Source organism: Aristolochia californica, unplaced genomic scaffold (assembly GCF_029961685.1).
Source record: "Aristolochia californica isolate CCGP_79_NKW_82.1479 unplaced genomic scaffold, dmAriCali1.0.hap1 SCAF_5, whole genome shotgun sequence".
Taxonomy (NCBI): domain Eukaryota; kingdom Viridiplantae; phylum Streptophyta; class Magnoliopsida; order Piperales; family Aristolochiaceae; genus Aristolochia; species Aristolochia californica.
This window is the reverse complement of record NW_027182214.1, coordinates 4,642,426-4,663,957: the sequence shown is the minus strand read 5'-3', so window position 1 is coordinate 4,663,957 and position 21,532 is coordinate 4,642,426. Positions and strand designations below refer to the sequence as shown.

The 21,532-nt window shown below is 35.6% G+C and overlaps 1 protein-coding gene across 3 annotated transcripts; it reads left to right on the top strand.

Annotated features, from left to right (window-relative positions):
* The first annotated feature begins 8,805 nt into the window (after positions 1 to 8,805).
* Positions 8,806 to 15,396, top strand: LOC137965667 (ultraviolet-B receptor UVR8-like). 3 transcript variants are annotated; one of them, XM_068811973.1, is made up of 11 exons: positions 8,806 to 9,283; positions 10,347 to 10,420; positions 10,504 to 10,588; positions 10,772 to 10,903; positions 11,000 to 11,233; positions 11,374 to 11,619; positions 11,744 to 11,787; positions 13,293 to 13,475; positions 13,595 to 13,685; positions 14,817 to 14,860; positions 14,948 to 15,396. In XM_068811973.1, exons 1-11 carry the CDS (start codon positions 9,082 to 9,084, stop codon positions 15,068 to 15,070), a joined length of 1,458 nt encoding a protein of 485 aa, XP_068668074.1. In that variant the 5' UTR covers positions 8,806 to 9,081; the 3' UTR covers positions 15,071 to 15,396. The 3 variants fall into 3 exon arrangements, with proteins under 3 accessions (XP_068668074.1, XP_068668075.1, XP_068668076.1); XM_068811974.1 differs by having other exon boundaries at positions 11,380 to 11,619; positions 14,948 to 15,395; XM_068811975.1 differs by lacking the exons at positions 13,595 to 13,685; positions 14,817 to 14,860; positions 14,948 to 15,396 and having other exon boundaries at positions 13,115 to 13,385.
* The last annotated feature ends 6,136 nt before the right edge of the window (positions 15,397 to 21,532 follow it).

The following is a 21,532-nucleotide window of genomic DNA, read 5'->3' as shown; positions in this document are numbered from 1 at the left end:
TAAAGCCATGAGTCTAATGTCGTTTTCCTCCTTTTCGAAATGGCTGGATTCACTTTCATTTGCATCCCAAGATGAGATCAAGATTTTATTTTTCTTCTTTTATGGATTCTTCCTTGTGGATGAAAATTTCTCCTCAAGCGATGGGCGTTTATTTTTTTATGCCCTAGTTTGCCACACTCAAAATAAACATCAGTATTTATAAAGGACTTTTCTTTGTTTCCCTTGTTTTGTCATCTCCTAAAGTTTTCTTCTTTTAATAGAGATTTTGCAAATGTCTAGTGATAAAAGTCACCTCATCGGAGCTTAATCCACTAGAATCCTCATTTGATACACCTATTACTTTAAGTGCAATATTCTTTCTCCTAGGCTTTTCTTCTTTTTCTTCTATTTCCATCTCATATGTGAGAAGTATACCTAGTAGATTCTCAAAGCTCATGCTCCTAAAATCTACATTTTCTCTAATTGTCGTATTCCTCGTATCCCATGACTTTGGAAGAATTTTCAAGAGTTTATTGTTCTTCTATAGAGGGATACTTTCTCTGCTAAGATATGCATATCATTGACAACGTGAGTGAATCTAGAATTCATTTAACCTATTAATTTACACACTCTCATTTTGAATTCAGTATACTGGACTACGAATAGACTAATCCTAGAATCCTTCACCTGAGTTGTTCCCTCATGGGTCACCTTCAATTTATCCCAAAATTCTTTGGTTGTTTTGTATGTGGAGACCCGACTGAACTCATTAGGAACTAAGGTGCACAATAATAGGTTGATTGCCATGGAGTTGGTTCCCTATTGATCATTGTCTTCTTTAGTAAGTTCACCAAAAGTTTTTGGAATCTTTTCACCAGTAATCACATTATAAGCGCGAAAGGTCTATTTATGATGACATGCAATATGTCACAATTGACCGATCGAAGGAAGAAATCCTTTCTAACTTTCCAATAGACATAATTTGTACTATTAAATATATGAGGCCCATTGATGCACTGCCATTCTAGTACACCCCCTTCTTGAGAAGCCACCTGGGCCAATAGAAAAATCCAAAAGGCACTAGTCTAGTATTACTAGTCAAAATGAGTCTATAGGTTCTAAGAATAAATGCTATGTAAATTGTTCATCAGTTTCCTTCTGTTTAAGAAACCTTTATGATATTTCAAATGAGGATTATAGAACCGAAACCAATCTACCAAGTGTTATTATATACTTCAACCATAATATATTCAAAACACATCACTATTAAGAAAAAAAATAGTTTGCAAACAAAAAACTACACCAACGAATTTAAATTTGATATTGGAACCACTTCTAACAATGAAAAGTTATACTCCAGAGTTGAAATATAAATTCACTACAAGAGTCTACACTCTAATAGTGAATTTCAATTTTAATTGGGAAATAGTTTCCCAAAAAAATTTCCTACTTATGGGAAAATAGGTTTAAGGGTACAGTTCCAAGAAACCTGGTTGCTTCCATATGGAGCTTAATTTTGGTCATGGTTCATCTCCAGAAACGCAACAGTTCTTAAAAAGAAAACCAAAGTTCTTCTCAGTCTGTAAAGTTACACTAAGGGGGGGTTAGTCAACTTGAACTCAGAGATGATCTTCAACCGCATGCCGCCCTTCAACACTTGTAGTCGTTAGTGGAGCGCAAATTACATTTCATCTGGATACAGGGGATGAAGCGGTCCTTCATCTCCACGGTTTAAAATCCTTCATCTCAAAGAAGGCCATATTTGATCTTCTTTGAGATGAACAATGCGTGACGCTTGCTTTTCCCCCTCTCTTGTACGTCCTCATTTCCCTTTTTTTCCTCTCTCCCGCACTCCCTCTCTCGTCTCCCTGCGCCCCCGACGTCGCTACTACCTCTCTTCTCTCGGATTCTCATCTCCGGCCTCCTTCTCTCGATCTTCTCTCGGACTCACCCTCTCTCTCGTACGCCCTCTCTCGTCTCTGTGCCTCCCTCTCTTCTCTCGGACTCGCTGTCAGCCTTAAACTGAAAGACAAAGCTCCAGAGACATCGTTCCATTCTTTAGCAATATTCTTCCATCGCACTTCAGAACATGTCAACCAACTTGTTTCTGTGCAAAAGTTTTTGAAATTACCATAGAGTTTGTTTTTCTATGTCTTTCTTAACTTCTGTTTCCTCAATTCCCGTTTATTCGTTCTTTCAGGAGGTCATTGATCAACAGACCACCTACTCCCGATGGTGACAAAGAACCGGAACAAGAGCTCACACTTCAAGAAATTATTAATATTAAGGTACTCTTTTCTATAACGATTTCTGAATCTTTCGATCTTGGAAGACTGTAGTCCTCTCGTTAATGTTTATAGGATCGGATAAATTGAGGTTTGCCCTCCCTGCTCGTTACTGCATAAATTGACTATTGTTTTCCATATTCGAATTTTTTTTACGTTTCGAAAATCGATTTGAAGGGCCGGTTAAAAGGGCAATAGACAAAATAGACAATTAGAGGTAAAGGTTGCTCTATTTGAAGATGAAGATGATGATTCAGGTGGCGAGCCCGGTGGAGGAGGCGATGCGGTCCAATTAGGTGCAATGGATGATACAGACAGCAACGATTGCGATGGTCTTGAGGATGTGGGTAGCCAAGTAACATGCTTTCGGAGGCAAAGTGTATTAGAATCCACAAAAGCCGCACAATTTCGAGATGCCATATCGACTTCCATGTGGAATGATAAATGATGGTTGTATCTTATTACTTTTGAACATGTGTTGTTCATATGTACTAAAATTGTAACTTGATGATTTTAATATTAAAGGTACAAACTCGTTATTTGAATAATCTTTCTTTTAGGTTATTAATAAAGTTGTATATGTATTTATTTATTATTTTTTTCAATTTTATTACTATATTAAACTTCATATTTATTTTTCTAAGAAATAAAAAATAATTAAAGTATGAATTTGATTAATTAATTACTTTTAATTTTGTGAAAATATATTAGTAATTAATACCATGTAAAAAATTTATCTGATGTTATTAATATAATATTTTTTTATTTATTAATCGTATTTATTTTTTATTTACTATATTGTATTAGTGATTTAATAGTGGTAATTAAAATATTGTTAACTCAAACATTTGGTTTAATTAATTTATTTTTATAATTAATAAAATCAATGGTTTTAAATTTCGAAGATGAAGATGAAGATGAACTTGTCCACACTAACACCATCTTCAAACATGAACTTATCCACACTAACACCTATTTCGAAGATGAAGATCATGTAGATGCATGAGATGAAGATGTAGATGAAGATCAAATTTTTAGTTTGTTGACTAACCCCCCCTAATTGTAACCCGATGATAGATTAAATCAGGTCATCCATTCACTAAAACGAAGTTGTTTTTTCCAAACGTTGAACGTGCAGAACACGAGAGAAACTGAATCGTTAATGAGGTGAAAGAAACTTGAGTTACATGCAAGAGCTAGCAGGAAATCAAATGGAAGATTCTTCACTCTTTCTTCCCAATTCCATGAGTCATGTTGTAGATCCCCCGTGCCTGTAAACAGAGAAACATTTTACTGAATAGAGTTCAAGGGGAAGTTCGTGAAGAAGAAACTGTTGGAACAATTCAGAAGAAGAAACTCACAGTCATGAACAAGGCGGTAGCCGCCAATACTGAGGGGATGGCGACTGAGGTGATCTTGTCATACGGACCCTTCAGGTAGGTCGGTTTATTAACTCTCTGGAAGTATTTCTGCTTTTGAATGATCTTCTCCCTGGGACGAAAGGGTTCCTCGGCCATATCCTGAATCGATAAACAAGAAATATATCCGAGAGAAGCGAATCGGTGAAGGTAAACCCTGCTCTCAGGGGCAAATACTACCTGTGAAACTAAGAAAATGAAGGTAATCCAACACGAATAACAGGTTATACGTTCAGAGATGATTCGAGAGAAACTAATGGATTTTGCTAATATTGTCGCTTCAAGTTTCTGCTGCACTATTTTGCCCTTTTAGTTCCAGTTGCTTCCAAAGGATTCTTTGCCGTCGTTCCTGTTGCCACTAGAAGTAGGCGATTCGACGAGAAGCTTCTGCAACAGGACCGAGTAATATGAGGTGGTTTTACGTGAGAAGAGCATGCGAGGATTCAGTCATTAAAATATTGTTTAGCAAACGACGACAGCAAAAATGACAAAAACATTTTTCTAGCTACAAATTTTTATCATGAAAATTATATAATTTTTCCAGTAAAAATTTTCGGTCAAGATGGGCCGAAAAATCATATAGAATTTTTTTGAATGGGTATTTTTGTATTTGATATTTTATTTACTGAAAATTTGTCAAATAAATATGGTAACGTATAAGATTGATTATTAATTTTTATTTATTTTCATAAAAAAAGGGCATTGTTGGGATATCACTAAAAAATTATGTAAGTCCGTAAATAAATAATCTCCATTCATAGTCACTTCTATTATAGAACCACTATTTCAAATTTTGCTAAATCGATAAAATTGTATTCACTATTTAAAATAATTTCTATACATTTTAACTTTTTATTTTTAGGATCGACCATTCTACTCTTGCCGAAACTCACATTCTACCGGTTCAACTCCCCTTGAAGAACAGAGACCTCTTGATCCAATGGACGATCAATTACTTCATTTAGAGCTTGAAGATCTCTCTCCTCCCATGGATCCTCCTTCATTTGAGCCAATTGACAGTTCTAAAGTAAGTCCTTGTTTTAGTTCTTCTACTCCTCTTCCATTTGATCCTTAGTATAACACTCGTCCTATTGCCCTAAAAAACATTGCTATTGTGTCCCTATACAACCATTTACTTCTCATTTAATATTTAATTTCCTATTGACTCAATATATGTCTCCAACTTGTCAATCATTCCTTGTAACCCTTTCTTCTATTACTCTTTCTAAGGATTTTCAAGGAGCCCTCCAACATCCAAGATAGAAAACAACCATGGAGGAAGAAATGACAGTCATGCATTCCAATCAAACTTGGGATCTCATAACATTACCATCTGAAAATAAATCTATTGAATGCAAGTGGGTCTTTACTGTGAAACATAATATGGATAGCAGTGTTATTCGTCTTAAAGCCTGACTAGTTGCCAAGGATCAACCATGAAAAGACCTTCTCTATTGTTGCTAAAATGAACTTGGTATGTGTTCTTGTTTCAATTACTATAGATTTTCAATGGGACGTTCGCCGACTTGATGTTAAAAATGTTTTCCTGAAAGGTGACCTCTAAAAAGAAGTCTACATGATTTAACCACCCGGTTTTGTGGATGAGGGGGAAAAAGTATACAAACTTTGGAAATCCATCTATGGTTTAAAACAATCTCCTTGAACATGGTTTGACAATTTCAGTAAGGTTATTCTTGGGCAAAATTTAAAAAAATGTGAAACTGACCACTCTTGTATTTGGTAAATACACTAGCTCAGGCACAATTCTTATGGTTGTCTATGTGCATAACATTATCTTGACGGGTAGTGATAAAAGTGGAATGGAAAAAAACAAAGGAGGAACTATGCAAAACATTCCAAACAAAATATCTAGGCTTACTCAAATACTTCTTTGGCATAAAGGTTTTGCAATCAAAATATGACATTTTTTTATTACAAAGAAAATATGTGCTAGATATGTTGGAAGAAACACGTATGATGGGATGTAAACCTCTTGATTCACCAAAAGACCCAAATACCAAATTACACACGGAAGAAGGAGATGAGTTTGATATAAGGAGATTTCAAAGACTCATTGGAAAACTAATCTATCTCATTGTAACCTGACCTAATATTTCTTTCACAGTAAGTATTGTTAGTCAATTCATTTATCATCTTTAAATAGCCGACTGGCAAGTCTTAGAAAAAAATTTGAGGTATCTAAAAAAGAGACTTAGATAATGACTATTATACAAAAACCATGGACACACCAACATAGAAGGATTTGTTGATACAGACTTGGTAGGATCACCTGATGACAGAACACCCACTTCCGGATATTGGATTGATAGTGGGTGGCAATTTGGTCACTTGGTGGAGTAAAAAATAGACAGTCGTATTCCAATCAAGCATAAAAGCTGAATATCGAGTCAATGCCCATGCAATAAGTGAAATGATATGGCTAAAATCCTAAGTTTCTCTTTTAAACAAATAATGCAACTTCACCGTGATAATCGGACAACAATGTACATAGTTATAAACCTAGTATTTCATGAAAGAACCAAGCATATCAAAATCAACTGCCACTTTACTTAGAGAGAAGTTATAAGCTGGAGACATAACCATCGTTACATTCCATCAAAGAACCAACATGCAAATATTTTCACCAAGTCAATACCAGCAACTACTCTTCATGATACAAGTACAAAATTAAGGATTTATGATATTTATGTACCAGCTTGAAGGAGAGTGTTAAAAAAAATCATACACGTGGAGGAATGGTATGAATGATAAATAAGATACAAGGTGGCATGAAAGGTAAATAAGAGGAACTTCCATACAGATGACATAGAATTGTAATAATACAAGCTTGTGTATATATTCTTTTGTCTTTTTGTTTTGAAAGTTGTAATCTTAAGGGCATTATAGTCATTATAAGCACTTTCACAAAACTATAAATACAGTCTCAAGGCATTGGGTAGAGCATGCAAACCTTTTCCTCTTGGCTCAAATTCGTCCTTACACTTTTTTCTTTTCCTCTTCTTTCTCTCCCTTGGTTTCTTCTTCTTCTCTCCCCACGAGCTCTCTCTCTCTCCTTTTCTCCTCTTCTTCCCTTTTCTCTCTTCTCTTAGACCCTTTGTAATTATGTGAAGAGGGTCCTAAAAATCAATAATTGTACAACAACATCAATGCAGTAAGGTTGGGCCAATTCCAATCTTGCGAAAAACCTCTGAATTTGGCAAAAAAGGTGATCCAACTTTTCTCCTTGCTTGGTGGTGTGCATGACCTAAAAATATCATAAAGTCCTTGGAGGTTATCAATATTGGAGTATAACTTTGCACATATGTCCCAAATAATTTTTGTCATATCAAGATGAACCACACTTTTAGCCATATTTTCATCTATGCTATTAATCAACCAATTAATTACCAATGTATATTCTTGTAACCATCTTTTATAGCTGGCATCTTCCTCATTATTTGCTTGTGGAGGTTTGATAAAGTGATCTACCAAATCTTGAGTTATAAAGAATCTTTTGAGAACTTGAGCCTAAGAAAGGTTCACACCCTTAAGTGGAATCGTGGTTATTTTTAGAAAGTCAGATTTTTCCACTTTCCAAAGAGAGTTGATGTGAAATTCCTTCCTTATTAACAAGTAAGATATCAACTTAATCAAGGAATGAATAGAAAGAAGAAAGAAACTCCCTTGGCATGGTTCAATAAAGTAGAATAAAATCAAGAGAAAAAAACAAAAGAAAGTGGAATCTCACAAGATAATTTTTGATTGCAATATTTTCCATGCTAGAGAAAAAGAAAAAAATTTACATGCTTTCTTCTTCCAACTCAAGTATAGGAGCAAAAGAAAAGACTTTTCCTTTTTTATTTCAAAGGAATCTAGATGTTTAAATATGCCTTTGAGAGTTACTATTTCTGAATTCTTTTTAGACAACGAAACCCTTGTTTGGGACGAAAACATCGAAGGGCTGATTCGAACTTGGGGTTTTAAGGGTAAAAGAGAATATATATATATATATATATATAGAGAGAGAGAGAGAGAGAGAGAGCGAGAGAGAGAGAGAGAACCCTCAAGGCTATTAAAATAAAGAGGATCACTCTCTTGGTTTGATAAAAACAACTGAAGGAAGATTTTCAAAAAAAAAAAAACAAAAAAAAACTTGGTTTTTTCAAGTTCAACAATGATACTCATGCGCATAAGAAGAATAAATGGAGTTTAAATGAAAATCAAGAAAAGACAACTCAACCTATATAAAGGCTTAGAGAGAAGGAAGAGAAGAGAAAAACCCGAACTCGTGGGGAAGGGGGAGATGGACATAGATAATGGCAAGACCTAATGCTCTGCCCACCCTCCAAAGGCTCTATTTATAGTCGAAGGGTGATATTATAATACCAAAAATACCCTTAGGGCTACATCTCTTAAAAGAAAAAAACATAAAGGACATCTACTAGTTTGTATAATTACATATTCATGTCACCTTTTTTTGGGATTTATCCAATTTACAACTTTTGCCACTATGCCACACTTGGGTGTCATTTTATAACCGGTGTCTAATGAGAGTGGAGGAAGCCCATTGCCCCCTCCTCTTATTCAGTTTTTGTAGACCAAGTGGCGTCAACCAATTTATTGGTTGAGCCAACATTCCCAGCTAGGTTAGCCGCCGATTGAACCAACAAAACCCACCAACTCAGCCGGGTTACCCATTCGCGCCACCATCGAGAGAATGGCCCCACTGTGACCCACTTATTCGATCATGCGCTCGACAAGTGTCGATTCGTTTGAGGTGTGCAGCGCTTTCTCTGGTCTCACTGCACTCCAGTGAACCGTGACGTGCTCATTCTCCTTCCCCAAGATTTTGCCACGTATGATAGAATCATTATCATTAGGGTCTGGGAATAGACACGTGTCATCCACCAAAAGAACCACGCCGTCACCGGCCCTTGACTTATCGACCGAAAACGAAACGAATAGCAGGTAACTTCCAGAACCTTCCCGGGAACTCCTGGCTAGGAATTCTCAACCGATCTACCGGCCTAACGCGTGCCACGTGTCTAACTACCACCACGTACTCATCCGACTTGGCACATCCCTCTTGTCTGAAAATGATACGTTTCTTTCTCCCGCTCCAAACTCGCTGAAGCAGCTCAGACAAATTTAGGGTTTTCAACTATACTTCGCTGCTCAAGAGTATAAGTGGAGACATGTTTTAGAAGCCGTCAGTGGCGGTGGAGGAAAAATACAGGATTTTGAGTTTATTCCTGCGACGTATAAGTTTAGAGATTTTCGCCCATTGTTTTCATATTAGACTCGATTAAGGAGGGAAGTTTTGGAGCTTTTAAGTTTTAGCGGCGATTGACTGAAGATATAAGATCTTTTTGAGTACTTCTCCTGATTTTTGAATCGACATGAGCGAAGGGGGAGGTGTAGAAGATGACAAAATGGAGGAGAAGGAAACCGTGGTTTTCATGTGGGGCTACCTTCCCGGAGCTTCTCCTCAGAGAACGCCGCTAATTTTTCCGACGGTTGTTCGTCTTCCAGATTCTGCCAATGGAGATTCGTGGAAGGATGTCTGCGGTGGCGGATGCGGATTTGCAATCGCTATTTCTGGTATTTTATCCGCTGTCAGCTTGCATTTCGTGCACCTCTTTTTTTTTTTTTTTTGTTGTGATAGGGGTATTAAACATGGGATGCTGCAGCTTGATGACATTCATTGGCTGTGTTTTGGTCGTTTTTGTGTCCTATAGAATTTCATTAGTGGACCTGTTTCTTCTTCTGTTCTAACTATAGGTAAATGCTGCTAATTGCACGAGTTGGACTGTAAGACAGGAATTAGTACTTCTCCTGTAGGAATTAAGAGCTATCTCTTTGCAAAATTTCTCCTGTCTACAGGTAATTTGCAAAATTTTGGAAGTTGAGTTGCTTTCAAAAGCCCATTTGTCTGGTACAGAAAAACTGCTTGTAATTTTCTTAATCAAGTTCTTTGCTTTGTTTTTATTGAAAAATTATAGCCAATTGTTCCTATAGCATTAATTTCTTTTTCATAGTTTTATTTAAGTGCATGTAAACTAGACCTTTGTGAGGGTTCCTTCGTTTTATACTTTTAGATAATAAGCCGCTTTATCTTCTCATACGAAATTTTCCAAATATCTGCAAACCTTAGAACGCCAGCCTCCTCAGATGCCTGACCTTTTTTTTTTCTTTAATCTAAAACTTGACCTTGGACATATCAGTCTTGATGCAACTAGCAACAAGGAATTTTTTATTTTTTTTGTGAAGATGTACACACAGTAGATATTTTCGCTTCTGGAAACTATTGCATTTTCTCTATGACTTGTGCTTTTGAACTTTGTAGCTCTGTCAGTTTTGGTGAAGTGGTAGTAATTCATTTGAACTTTTTTTTTTGTTTTCCTATCTGTTTCGTTCACTATTGACCTTTTTGAAGGTTGAGTTACCATCTCTGCACACATTGGCTTCCGTGGTTCATGATTTCATGATTTTAATTAACCAGTAGCTGTGCTAATTCTAGATTTTTTTTACTACTTTCTCTAAAAAACATTTCAAGCTTCGATGTAGCTCACTTATGGTTATTCGATTCAAGGTTTTGCATTTACCTTTGAGAAAGGGAGGCTACATTAACTTTATTCTGATGGAAGTTTTGGTGGTTTTTCAGAATCAGGAAAGCTCATTACATGGGGTTCAACAGATGACTTGGGTCAAAGCTATGTTACTTCTGGGAAGCATGAGGTACTGATGTCCTTAGCCCTTATGTTCAACTTACATGTCACTGATCTCTTTGAGCGTCTAATCTTTCCTATTGCAATTCTTAGGAAACTCCTGAAGCATTTCCTTTACCCACTGAAGCTTCCATAGTGAAAGCTGCAGCTGGGTGGGCGCATTGTGTTTCAGTCACAGGTATTCTATTTCTCTAATGTTTATGGTAGGCTAACCAGGAAAGTAATGGGAGAAAGACGTTTTGAGGAAAAGAGAGAATATGGAACTTCTATCAAACATTCAGTTTCTTTCAAATGTGTCTGCTGCTTTGTCTATTTCCTCTTAAAACTAATGGAAAAATTCGTGTACTTGGTCAAAATACAGAGAATGGAGAAGTCTACACATGGGGCTGGAAAGAGTGTGTACCCTCAGGCAAGGTCATTGGTGATCAACCACCAGGAGCAACTCTTGACAAAGACCAAAGTGAGAGGCAGAGTGGCACTTTAAGTGATCAAGGTGATTTCCATTAGGTGACTCCATTTGAACAAAGCCTAAGTGGAAGACTCCTTCTCTTGAAATAATTTAATTACAAAATGATCCACTTTATTACAGTGAACCCCAGGTCGCAAGCTTCAAGGTCATCTACAGTTGTATCTGGTTTTGATGTCAGAGTTGGTGGTGAGGAAAGTGCAAAGCGTAGGAGATTGTCAACAGCTAAGCAGGCAGCTGAAAGCTCCACTTCCGGAGATGAATCCCTGTCAGCTTTGCCTTGTCTGGTATCATTAAGTCCAGGAGTTAGGATTGCCACAGTTGCTGCAGGTGGCCGCCATACATTAGCACTGTCAGGTAATTTCACAACTTTCATGTGACAAATGAACTAAAAAGAGTTGAAAGTTTTATTAATTTACTCTTGGTTGTGGTTGAGATCTATTTTGATTTAAATTTGTAGATCTTGAAAGCACCGATACAATCTAGTTTTTCTGAAGTTTCAGATGTAGGTCAAGTGTGGGGTTGGGGTTATGGAGGAGAAGGACAGCTGGGTCTGGGTTCTAGGATTCGTATGGTGTCATCCCCTCATCCTGTGCCGTGCATTGAAACTTTGGGTTATGGGAAAGACAGAACATCTGCACTTCCTAGAGGAAGCATGAATACAGAAGCTCAGACTTATAAAGTTCCTGGGAGTTACGTGAAGGCCATTGCTTGTGGAGGTCGGCACAGTGCAATCATTACAGGTCTGTAGTTCTACTGGTCATATTACTGCCATATAAATTTCACTGATTTTATTTTCATGGTAGTTCTTTAGGTAAATGTATTTTTTTCTGACATAGTATTCGAGTTTCATTGTTATCATCACAGACACTGGAGCTGTACTTACTTTTGGCTGGGGACTTTATGGACAGGTGAGTTCCTTTATAAACATGAACCTTTTGCCATATCATAGGTTCATGACGTGGTTGGGAGTTGAGAAGTCTCTTGTTTCTGCTGTTTTGTAAACATTAACACAAAAAAACGTTATTTCTGAAAAAAAAGAAAAAAAAAAACACAAAACATGTTAGACAACATGATGCAAAGTCTATGGAACGTTTTACTCGATTGTTTTGTTGTGGAGTCTAAACAGCCTATGTTTGTCCGGCACTAAATCCATGATCATTGACCACGACCTCCCCCATCCCCATGAAAATGATTGCTAGAGGAGAATAGCTTTTGATAACCACTGAGAAATCAAGAAAATATCGCACTTTTTATCACTCTTCACTAGTAAATTAGACTTTCTTTTTCCTCCAAAGTATGTGAATTAAATTAAGACAAGAAAAGAGATGAAAACACACATTAGCTGATGTACATCAATCAAGAGAAACATTACAAATTATCAGGGGCATATTTTCTTTGCACATGTCTTTGTGAGATTGATTGAGTGTACATTACTATTCTTCAGATTATATGCATAAATTTGCTTAAGATACTTTACTAATGCATCAGAAGCTGCTTCTTAGCATCCCTTCATTATCATGCTGCCATGTATTTTTCTGCTTAAGAGGGTCTTGTCCGCAACTTTCATCATCATTCTACTCCCATTGATCTGGGAAGATGGGTTTGCCATATCTTAGTTCTCTTAATGGATAGATCATAACTCAGAACAGATTTATGGGCTTCTCATCCAAAAATTTTCAAGCACTAGTTCTTTGGGGACACCTAAATAGTAAACCTAAGGAGAATAAATTAGCTTTACAACAACAAGGGGTCTGGATGTAAGGTTAAACTCATCTACCTGATTCCTGTCATTTAACCACTTAAACCTATAGATTGATTTATATGAAGTTCAAAGGAAAGTTAGCTCCTAAAATTTGTTTCGTTTCACTTTTATTGTTTAGATTGGTTTTAACTTGTCTGTAATGTCTCTTCAACTGAGGAACTCCTAACAAGAGACACTGGATGTGGCTACTGATAAAAGTTTGAATTCTCCCATATGGTAAATAGGTGCATAGAATATGTCTTTTGTTGTCCTTTGTACTTCAAGAGATTTGAACTGATGAACAATGCAGGTTAAGGAAATCCACATCAGGATTAAGCTTATGGGAAAGTATGTCAGGAGAGCATGCCTGTTTGACCTATGCCTATCTATCTTTCCCTTGACATGTCATAAAATTTCTCGTGAATAAACTTTATTTTGGAACTACAATGATTAAAGTTGTCTCGTGCTCTTTCCACCTATTAACCAATCTGCAGCATCCATATGTAGGCATTTGTAGAAAAGATGGAGAAAAGCACAGTAAAATGTTCAAGATGAAGCTCAGTATAACCAGGGAAAATTGCTATGTTATCTCTTTCAATTGCTGTTTGTTTGTGTTTTACCATCTTCCTGGAGACATTATCTAAGACTCATTGTGGTGTTCCATGGGTTTAGTGTGGGCAAGGTAGTGCAGATGATGAATTGAGTCCCACATGTGTTTCATCTCTCTGGGGCATCCATATACATGGAATTGCTGCTGGACTGTGGCATACTGTTTGTATCTCTGCTGATGGAGACGTATATGCTTTTGGTGGCAACCAGTTTGGGCAGTTAGGAACAGGTGCTGATCAAGCTGAGGTAAAATTTAAGACGGTCTAATCCACCATTTATTTTTCTTTCCAGTACAATCTTGTTTTTTCATTTCTTATTCCGAGGGTGAGGGATGACTAATCTCTTTCTTTTGGTATTGTCATTAGACGCTTCCGAGACTTTTGGAGGCCCCAAGTCTGGAGAATAAAAATGCCAAAGTCGTTTCTTGTGGAGCTCGTCATACTGCCATAATAACAGGTCTGGTTTCTAAAATGCTCACCACGGTTACTTTCATACTTTAAAAAAACTCTCTTCTATCTGCACAGTAAAGGTGTAACGTAGTTTACACCTGAATAGATGGTGAAGAAATGACACTGCACACGAAATCTGAAGAGATGCAACAGAAAATAACTCTTATTCCAATGATATAAGAGGGGACTATGAAAAGGATAACTGGTTTCATTTTACACGAGTAACATTTGCTTGATATCTTTAAGGACCACGTGGATGATTTCAAGTGTACTTTAGACTTACCACAGAGAAACAAGGCAATTATTTCTAGGTGCTCAAGAGATATGATGAACAAAGGCTCCCACGGCAGTTCTATAGTCTGCGGAATTGCAGAAAATTCTAATGAAACAACATTACACTGTATTGCTCATGACTTCCCATTGACAATTCTTTTCTGTAAATCCAACTAGTTGAGCACAAAATAATTGTGTTGTGTTCATTGGTGTGAATGTTTGTGGTACTAGTTACCTTCCACAAAGTGGTGCCATTATGCATTCGGTGTTCATGCAGTAAGGGTGGCAGTGGGCAGGGAACGGCGTTATTAATTGAGGTGATGAGACACCCCACTGTGAAGTTGGGTCCAAAACTCATCCCAAAATGACTAGCCAACTTAGAATGTTTCTTTCCCAACTAATAAACTCAAGATTTTTGTACTCATTAATCCATATAAGATTGTTCCTTAACACTCCCCATCACATGTAGGCTCTCTTTTGTGGCTCTACAAGTGGATAATTTGAGTGGAGGTTCACATATGAGTACCTGTTTTGACACATGTGAAGTTGAGTCTAAGACCCATCTCAAAATACCTAATCAACTTAGGAAAAAATTTTTCCAACTAATAAACTCAAGATCTTTATACTCACTAATCCATGTGGGACTATTACTTAACACCCACAAGGTAGGGATACTCAAGGGAGGCTTTGCTCTCTGATTCATTCATAGTCTTTTACTCCTGGAAAAAAAAATTGCAGTCTCTCTGGAAATCTCTGCATCTCCACTCTCTAATACTTACACACACACACACATACTCTCCTGTCTTTTTTGTTGGCTTTCGTTTACAATGTTACTGACTTCTCGATTGCATTGATTCGGTTGAAGAGGATGAAAAGGTGTTCAGCTGGGGATGGAACAAATACGGCCAGGTATTACTCATTTGCTGTTGTCAATATCTTCTGGTTTTCAACTGGCCTAAATCTTCCAAGTTTTGTCCACGTTATGCATGATAACAGCTTGGACTGGGTGATGTCATCGACCGTAGCATTCCTTCACAAGTTCCACTCGAATCTTGCACTCCAAAGAACGTCACATGCGGATGGTGGCACACATTAGTACTGGCAGAGTCACCCACCTGAAGAAGAGAGGGCGAAGAAGCAGCAAGGTAGCCTGCCACAGTTTTGTCAAGATAGCGAGGGCTTTTCATCTTCGGAAGCCAAAGCTCTTGGACTTCAACTGCTTAGTACTCGTACTGTGTCCATAGTACATGTAAAGCATATTTGGGACGATTCTTTAATGGTAATTCATGACCCCCATATTAATTTGCGTAGGTAGGAGAAAACCGTAGAGAGCAGATGATTTCAGATGTAAAATGAGTATTACTGATGTAAATTTGTAGCCTTAGTGCAATTTCAGATGGTTTATTTATGATTTGGACTTCCTATATTCAACTCACATCTATTAAAAAAAGGAAGCGTTGTTCTGCTTTATAAGTAAGTTACAGGAGGAAGAGAGTTGTCAAAGACTTGCTCAAGTAGGAAAAAAAATGAAGGGTTTCATAAAATCCTAATTTCAGCCATGGATTTCCGAGGTTGAAAAGGAAGAGTTGAGTCGAGTTAATTGGAGACTTTTTTGAGTGGTTTCAGGAACTCTAAGCTGCCTCACTAAAAGCTCAAGTCCACTCTAGATCTTGGACCTCAAGTTGCCTCGACCAGATCCTAAATCGCATACCAAGTTCGTTTCCAACAACAAGGTCGTTAAGGCCAAAGGTTCATTGCAGACTAGGACATTGTTCTTAAGGTACTTTGCGTGAAAGAAGCTGGTTTCATGAAGTATAATCATGAAAAATAAGTCTCATGAGTTGGAAGCAATTCAAAGAAGAAAATGGTTAATTGAAACATGTGATGGAGGTTTATTTAGTTAAAAGATTTTGGTTTGAATTTTTATTTTTATTTTAGTTCTTACATCTTATTTTATTTAGCAGGTCCTGTGTGGGAGTAAGTGGGAATTTGGTAGTTTTACTGATGATATAATTTTATGTGTTTGGTTTATGTTAACAATTGTTTGATTTTATTTTGCAAAGAGAAATCAAATAGCTAATGTCATATTGCAAGAGAGGTTCTAGCAACAGTAGAAAACTTTAATTTTCGAGTTATTTTATGCCATCAAGAATAAGACTTTATATAGAGAAATATATTTCAAAAGAAATATATTTTAATCTATTTTCTTACTTATTCAACCAATTCTCAATCTGAGTTTTCTAGAGGAGATATCAATTTCGGAAGAGTCAATGGTCATGCTGGCCAAAAAAGAAAGAGTACTCAATTCAGCTAGATTACAAAATCCAAAATCTATCATATTATTTATCTCAAAAGAAATATATTTCGTGAAGATAAGTTATACTTTGATGAAAGTTATTGAATTCTAGTTTAAGAAGGAAAAAATTTCAAGTCAATCCGATCTATAGTTAAGGAAATATTCGCATTGGAGTCGTCAAAAGGTCAAGAGAATCAAGAGGTCATAAAATATGCAAGAATGAATCTTTTTGTATCATGTTAAAGCTATTAGAGTCTAGTTTCTTTAGCAACAAACATTTTGTGATTCGGAACTATATTTTTAGAGGTATTGATATCATAAGTACCAAAGGTCAGTTATGTTAAAAATCTTTTTTTTCCCCTATTTTCTCTCCTATTATCTCTCTAGTAATTGATGTGAATTAAATTTCTTTTTCTCTGAAAATCTGAGTTTTGTAGCTAAATTCGTTTTCTAATCACACTATCTTTTTTTAAGCCTCTTTGATCCCATATATCTCTTATCTTTAGAAAGTCTATGTTAAGCACCTAGCCAATACTACCCAAAAGACCAGCCTGGTAGGTAGCGGAAAGCCAAGTACTTAACCCAATATCATAACATTACATCCCACTTTCACGAGCCAACGACCACGACGGCCCACTCTAGAGACGACCTACTCTAGCGACACTGCTAGGTCGCCCCCTCCGGGATTCGAATTTGCAACGTGGATGACCGCTCTAATACCAAATGTTAAACACATAGCCAATACTACCCAAAATACCGGTTTGGTAGGTAGTGGAAAGCCAAGTACTTAACACAGGACCATAATAGTCTAATTTAGGAAAGTGCTGCTAATCTGGGAAAATTTATCATTGAAAAGTTTTTGTTTTTTATTCTGAAGAATCTAGAAAGTATTCCAGATATGAATTCGTTGAATTCGTCAACCCCCAAAAAAATTTCTCACCCTCATAAAAGTATCTTAAGGTCATACTTGGTCAATTTTTTAAGTTAATTTTCTATCATTACAATCTCCTTCTTATTATCGAGGTGGTTATTTTTCCTTTTTTTTTACATTCCTCACATACCCTTTTTTATCGGTTACCTTTCTCATAACACTATTTTTTTACTCTCACATACCCCTTTAGGCCAACCTCTTGTGTGTTGCTTCACTTAGTTTACCTTTTTATATACATACGAGTGTTTTAAGTCCATTGACACTTTTTTATGAGTACCCTAAAGTGGGTTTTATCATCATCCTTTGACTGACTAACGTTATCTTTTTTTATTAATTATTATCACTACTTTTATTTGAAATCCAATGAGGTTGGTTTCGACCTTTTTATACATACATCCTCCATCTTATTTTTTGAGAATTTGTGTATGATTGAGTTCTTATCCTCGGGACACTTTGATTGAGGAGATAATAAATACAGTTATGTTTTTGTTTCAAATTGAGATTACACCGATACCTTCTAGCTTTAGGGGGAGAAGTAGAAGAAAAAGTACAAGAAATGGGTATTTATTCCACATGTTGTGGCAATTTTTATGTGACCAGAATATTCAAAAAATTGGGAGCACGAAGGATGAAGTTTTTGCATTTATAAAGAATTGCGTCTGTGAAGACCAAAAATCCTTTTCATTGCAAGTTAAAGTTATAAACTCCACTTTGAGGGGGTACTGAAGAGTAGATATGGAAGAGTCTTACATGACTTTTAGAATAAAAAAGTCTTACAGAGCCAAAATTATTATAGAAGGAGGTCTCACCTAATAGCTTTAGTTAAAAGGTGTTTTAGTTATGTTAGTCTTCTTTTTATGTTCAATTATTTAATTATACAAGGATTTATCTTTAAGTGTTAGACTTAGGATGTAATTGGAGCAATGGTAGTTTAATTGTAATTGGACTCTATTAATTTCTTTTATTATAAACAAGGGCTCATGTACTCAGATTACAACAAGTTAGTAAAAAAATTTTCTTTTCCAGAAATTCAACATAATTCTAGATCAATTACAAACACACTATTTTTTAATTAACTCAAGAGATTAGCAAGGCAAACACACAATTTCAGAACAAGTATCAACATAAATTCACAAGGTATGGTTGAATAATGGAGAATAATTCTATTAACGATATGGATTCATATATGAACTAAAATATACAAAATTCAAATTTGAACTTGCAGCGTAACAATTCCAATAACCACAAAAAAACACAACTTAAAGGTGGGATTAAACGACAAGTTAAACAAACAATTGCCTTCAACAATTAACTTCAAACCCTACTTAAGGGTTTCATTGATTTAAAAACTAAACTTTGCATTCAATAAAGGGAGATTTAATCTAGAAATAAGAGGGATTTTTTTTAAATTAAAAGCCTGTATTTTTACATAAAATTAATGGCTAAGCAATTGAGATATAAGAACATAAAAAAAAAATAAGAATTCATATGTACATGACAATGAAGCGGCTCGTTTTTCACCAATTCATAGACATTGAAGCTAAAAAAAAAAAAAAAAAAAAAAGGGGATCTTTAAGAATTGGTTTTGGATGAATTAAAATGAATTTCAATGATCAAGAACCACTTATCTTATTTAGAGCCTGGTGGAGTTTGAAAACTTTTGCACTTTGCATCCTTTAATCGCCGGAAAAACTTCTTTACACAATTTTAACACTTTTGGAGCAGCTTTATTTGAAACCCTAGAATCCTTGCTCTGATTCCACGTTAGATTTTAGGGTTTCATGCTTGTAACAACTAGGGTTTCGGAGAAGAAGAAGGAGAAAAAAGGAAAAAGGAGAGAAAAGAGTCTAGGAGAAAAAAGCTAGGGCATGTGAGGCAAGAGTGATGGAGAAAGGGAGAGATTAGGGCTCGAGTATAAGTGTCTTCCCCATTAGCTTCACATTTATAGTTTTAGGTTGGAAACTCTAATACTTGAATAAAATAAAAGAAACATGAAACATCCCATAATTACAACTTATGCCACTCACTCACTTTAACACAGATGATTTATAACCTAGGAACATCAATTTTACCATAAACTAAAAGTCAAAGGGAAATGAACTAAAAATACGAGTTTTATGTTGCACAACATGTAAAAATCGAACTTAGTCATCACGCGATTTGATAGTTAAAGCTCAAATTGATTGTTTAGACAATGGAATATGGTTTTGCAATCACTAGTATCAATTCTAGCATGATTGTAGGCTAAGACGTCGAAAAATTAAAGGGTTGTTTGATTTCGAAGTATGAAATGCTTTGGAAAAGAATGATCATTGTGGCAAGCTACTCTTATTAAATAAGGCACAAAAAAATCAACTTATAAATGAACTCTAACATTCTCAACAACAGTTGTTAAATTTTTAGAGACAAAAACTATCAAATTCTTGATGAAAAACTATCAAATTCTTGATGAAAAAATACTTAAATTTTTTTCCTTGAGCTGCTAATCGTAGTAGTACATCAATTTCAAAATCTAGATGTAATACGAGGCTAAAAAAAGTTTGAATGTTAGCTCAAGGTGTGTTGTCCTAACACCATTTGAACAATATTGTGAACTATAAGAAATCCGAATGCCTTATCTTACCATTCGAATGGTCCAAGCTACAAAAGTTTAGATTGGTCTTACAACCCTATCCAAAACTTTCTCAAAGCACATGGTTAATACTCATCAAACTTGATGGAAAGATGATCTTTTGAGATCAATACCCTTCTAATTATAACATAGAAATATATGGATCTAGAAAAATTGCCCTGCAATGTAATAAAATATCTTATCACAGAGTAATTATACTATTTAATTTACATACATTCGAGTGAATTAACTCTTAACCTTTTTGGTTTCTCTTTGTTTTAGGAGGTCTTTTTATCATTTTGGAACTAAATAAAAATTTCACATTGTTATATTTAATCTTGATTTGTAATATCAATCCCCACTTGTTTATAACTTCCACAAAATGAATATTTAAATGTGTTAATCTATATATCATAAACAATAAGAATCAACCATATAAAAGGAAGCACTATTAACTTAAACATCCTATTACAAAAATAACCATTTTCACCACACACCCCCATTCTTCGACAAGTTAGTTTTGTTGAACTTAAAAAAGTACCAATTTTTTTTATAACACATCTATGTACAAGAACAAAGTTCTTGTTTATCATCACAAGAACATAGAGAACATTCATAAGAGTAAGTAATTTATCGAATGTGAAGATGGCATCCACTATATTTTATTCCCATCACTCTCAAACAGTTTTGATTTTCCCATTTGAACTTCATGAACATTGGTTATCTTTTGAAAAGTCTTAAATGCAAATATTTTTTGTAAATATGAATCGTTAGTCTAACCACCAACTAGAAATTGAATTGAATACATTCACTTCCATTACCATAACAATAAACTCTTCAACCATATTTACATCTTTCTTCCAATGTCTACAAGTTCTAGCAAAATGTCCAATTTTTCCACACAAGACATCTTTTATCACATTGGCCTTTGAGACCAACTTATTTTCTTTCTTATCTATGCAATGACATTCCTCTTCTAATTAAAGGTTGCTTTATAATTGCTTGAGGGTGAGATGTGGCGGTTTTGTTGATAAGCTTATTTTGAGAGGTCTTTCCATGAAAGGGAGTAATTTGGCAATGATGTCCCCTACTCAGAAAAGTTTTGACAATTTGATATCGAGAACATTCAAAGCATCTTGTCAATCCATCTTTTATTATGGATAACATCAAATTGATCTAGTCTCACAAGATATTGGTTTATGATTTTGAGTGAGACCACATTAGATTCTAAGAAAGTCCTGCTAATTACAAATTATTCCTTAAAATTATTGGTTCTAAATGGTGTGGAACAACTAATAAACTCAATACCATCAACTTTGAGTAGATTTTTTGGTTTTCAAATCAGTTTCAGTAATATGGTAGAACAATTGTTAACTTGGTACCTCTAGGCCCTATAAGGTAGTTTCAACCCAAATGTGTAAAGAGATTATGGAATGTGATGTCAGCCTTGTAACACTTTAACTTACAATTAGTACCATAACAATACAAAAATGAGTTGAGAGTAATTAGAGACTCTAACATACATAAACGGTTATCCGCAAATCGTTTTTCCCTTCCATTTTCTCTCAATTTCCATGGGCATCCAAACAAAAGAAAAGAATCTATATCATCTCTAACAAAACGGCAAAACAATTACTCTTTTCCTTCTACGAGATAACCAGACATAACATGATTGCTACTTGGGAAGAACATGACATTCAAGATCATACATGTTTATGGTTATCAGAATTTTATGCTATGAAG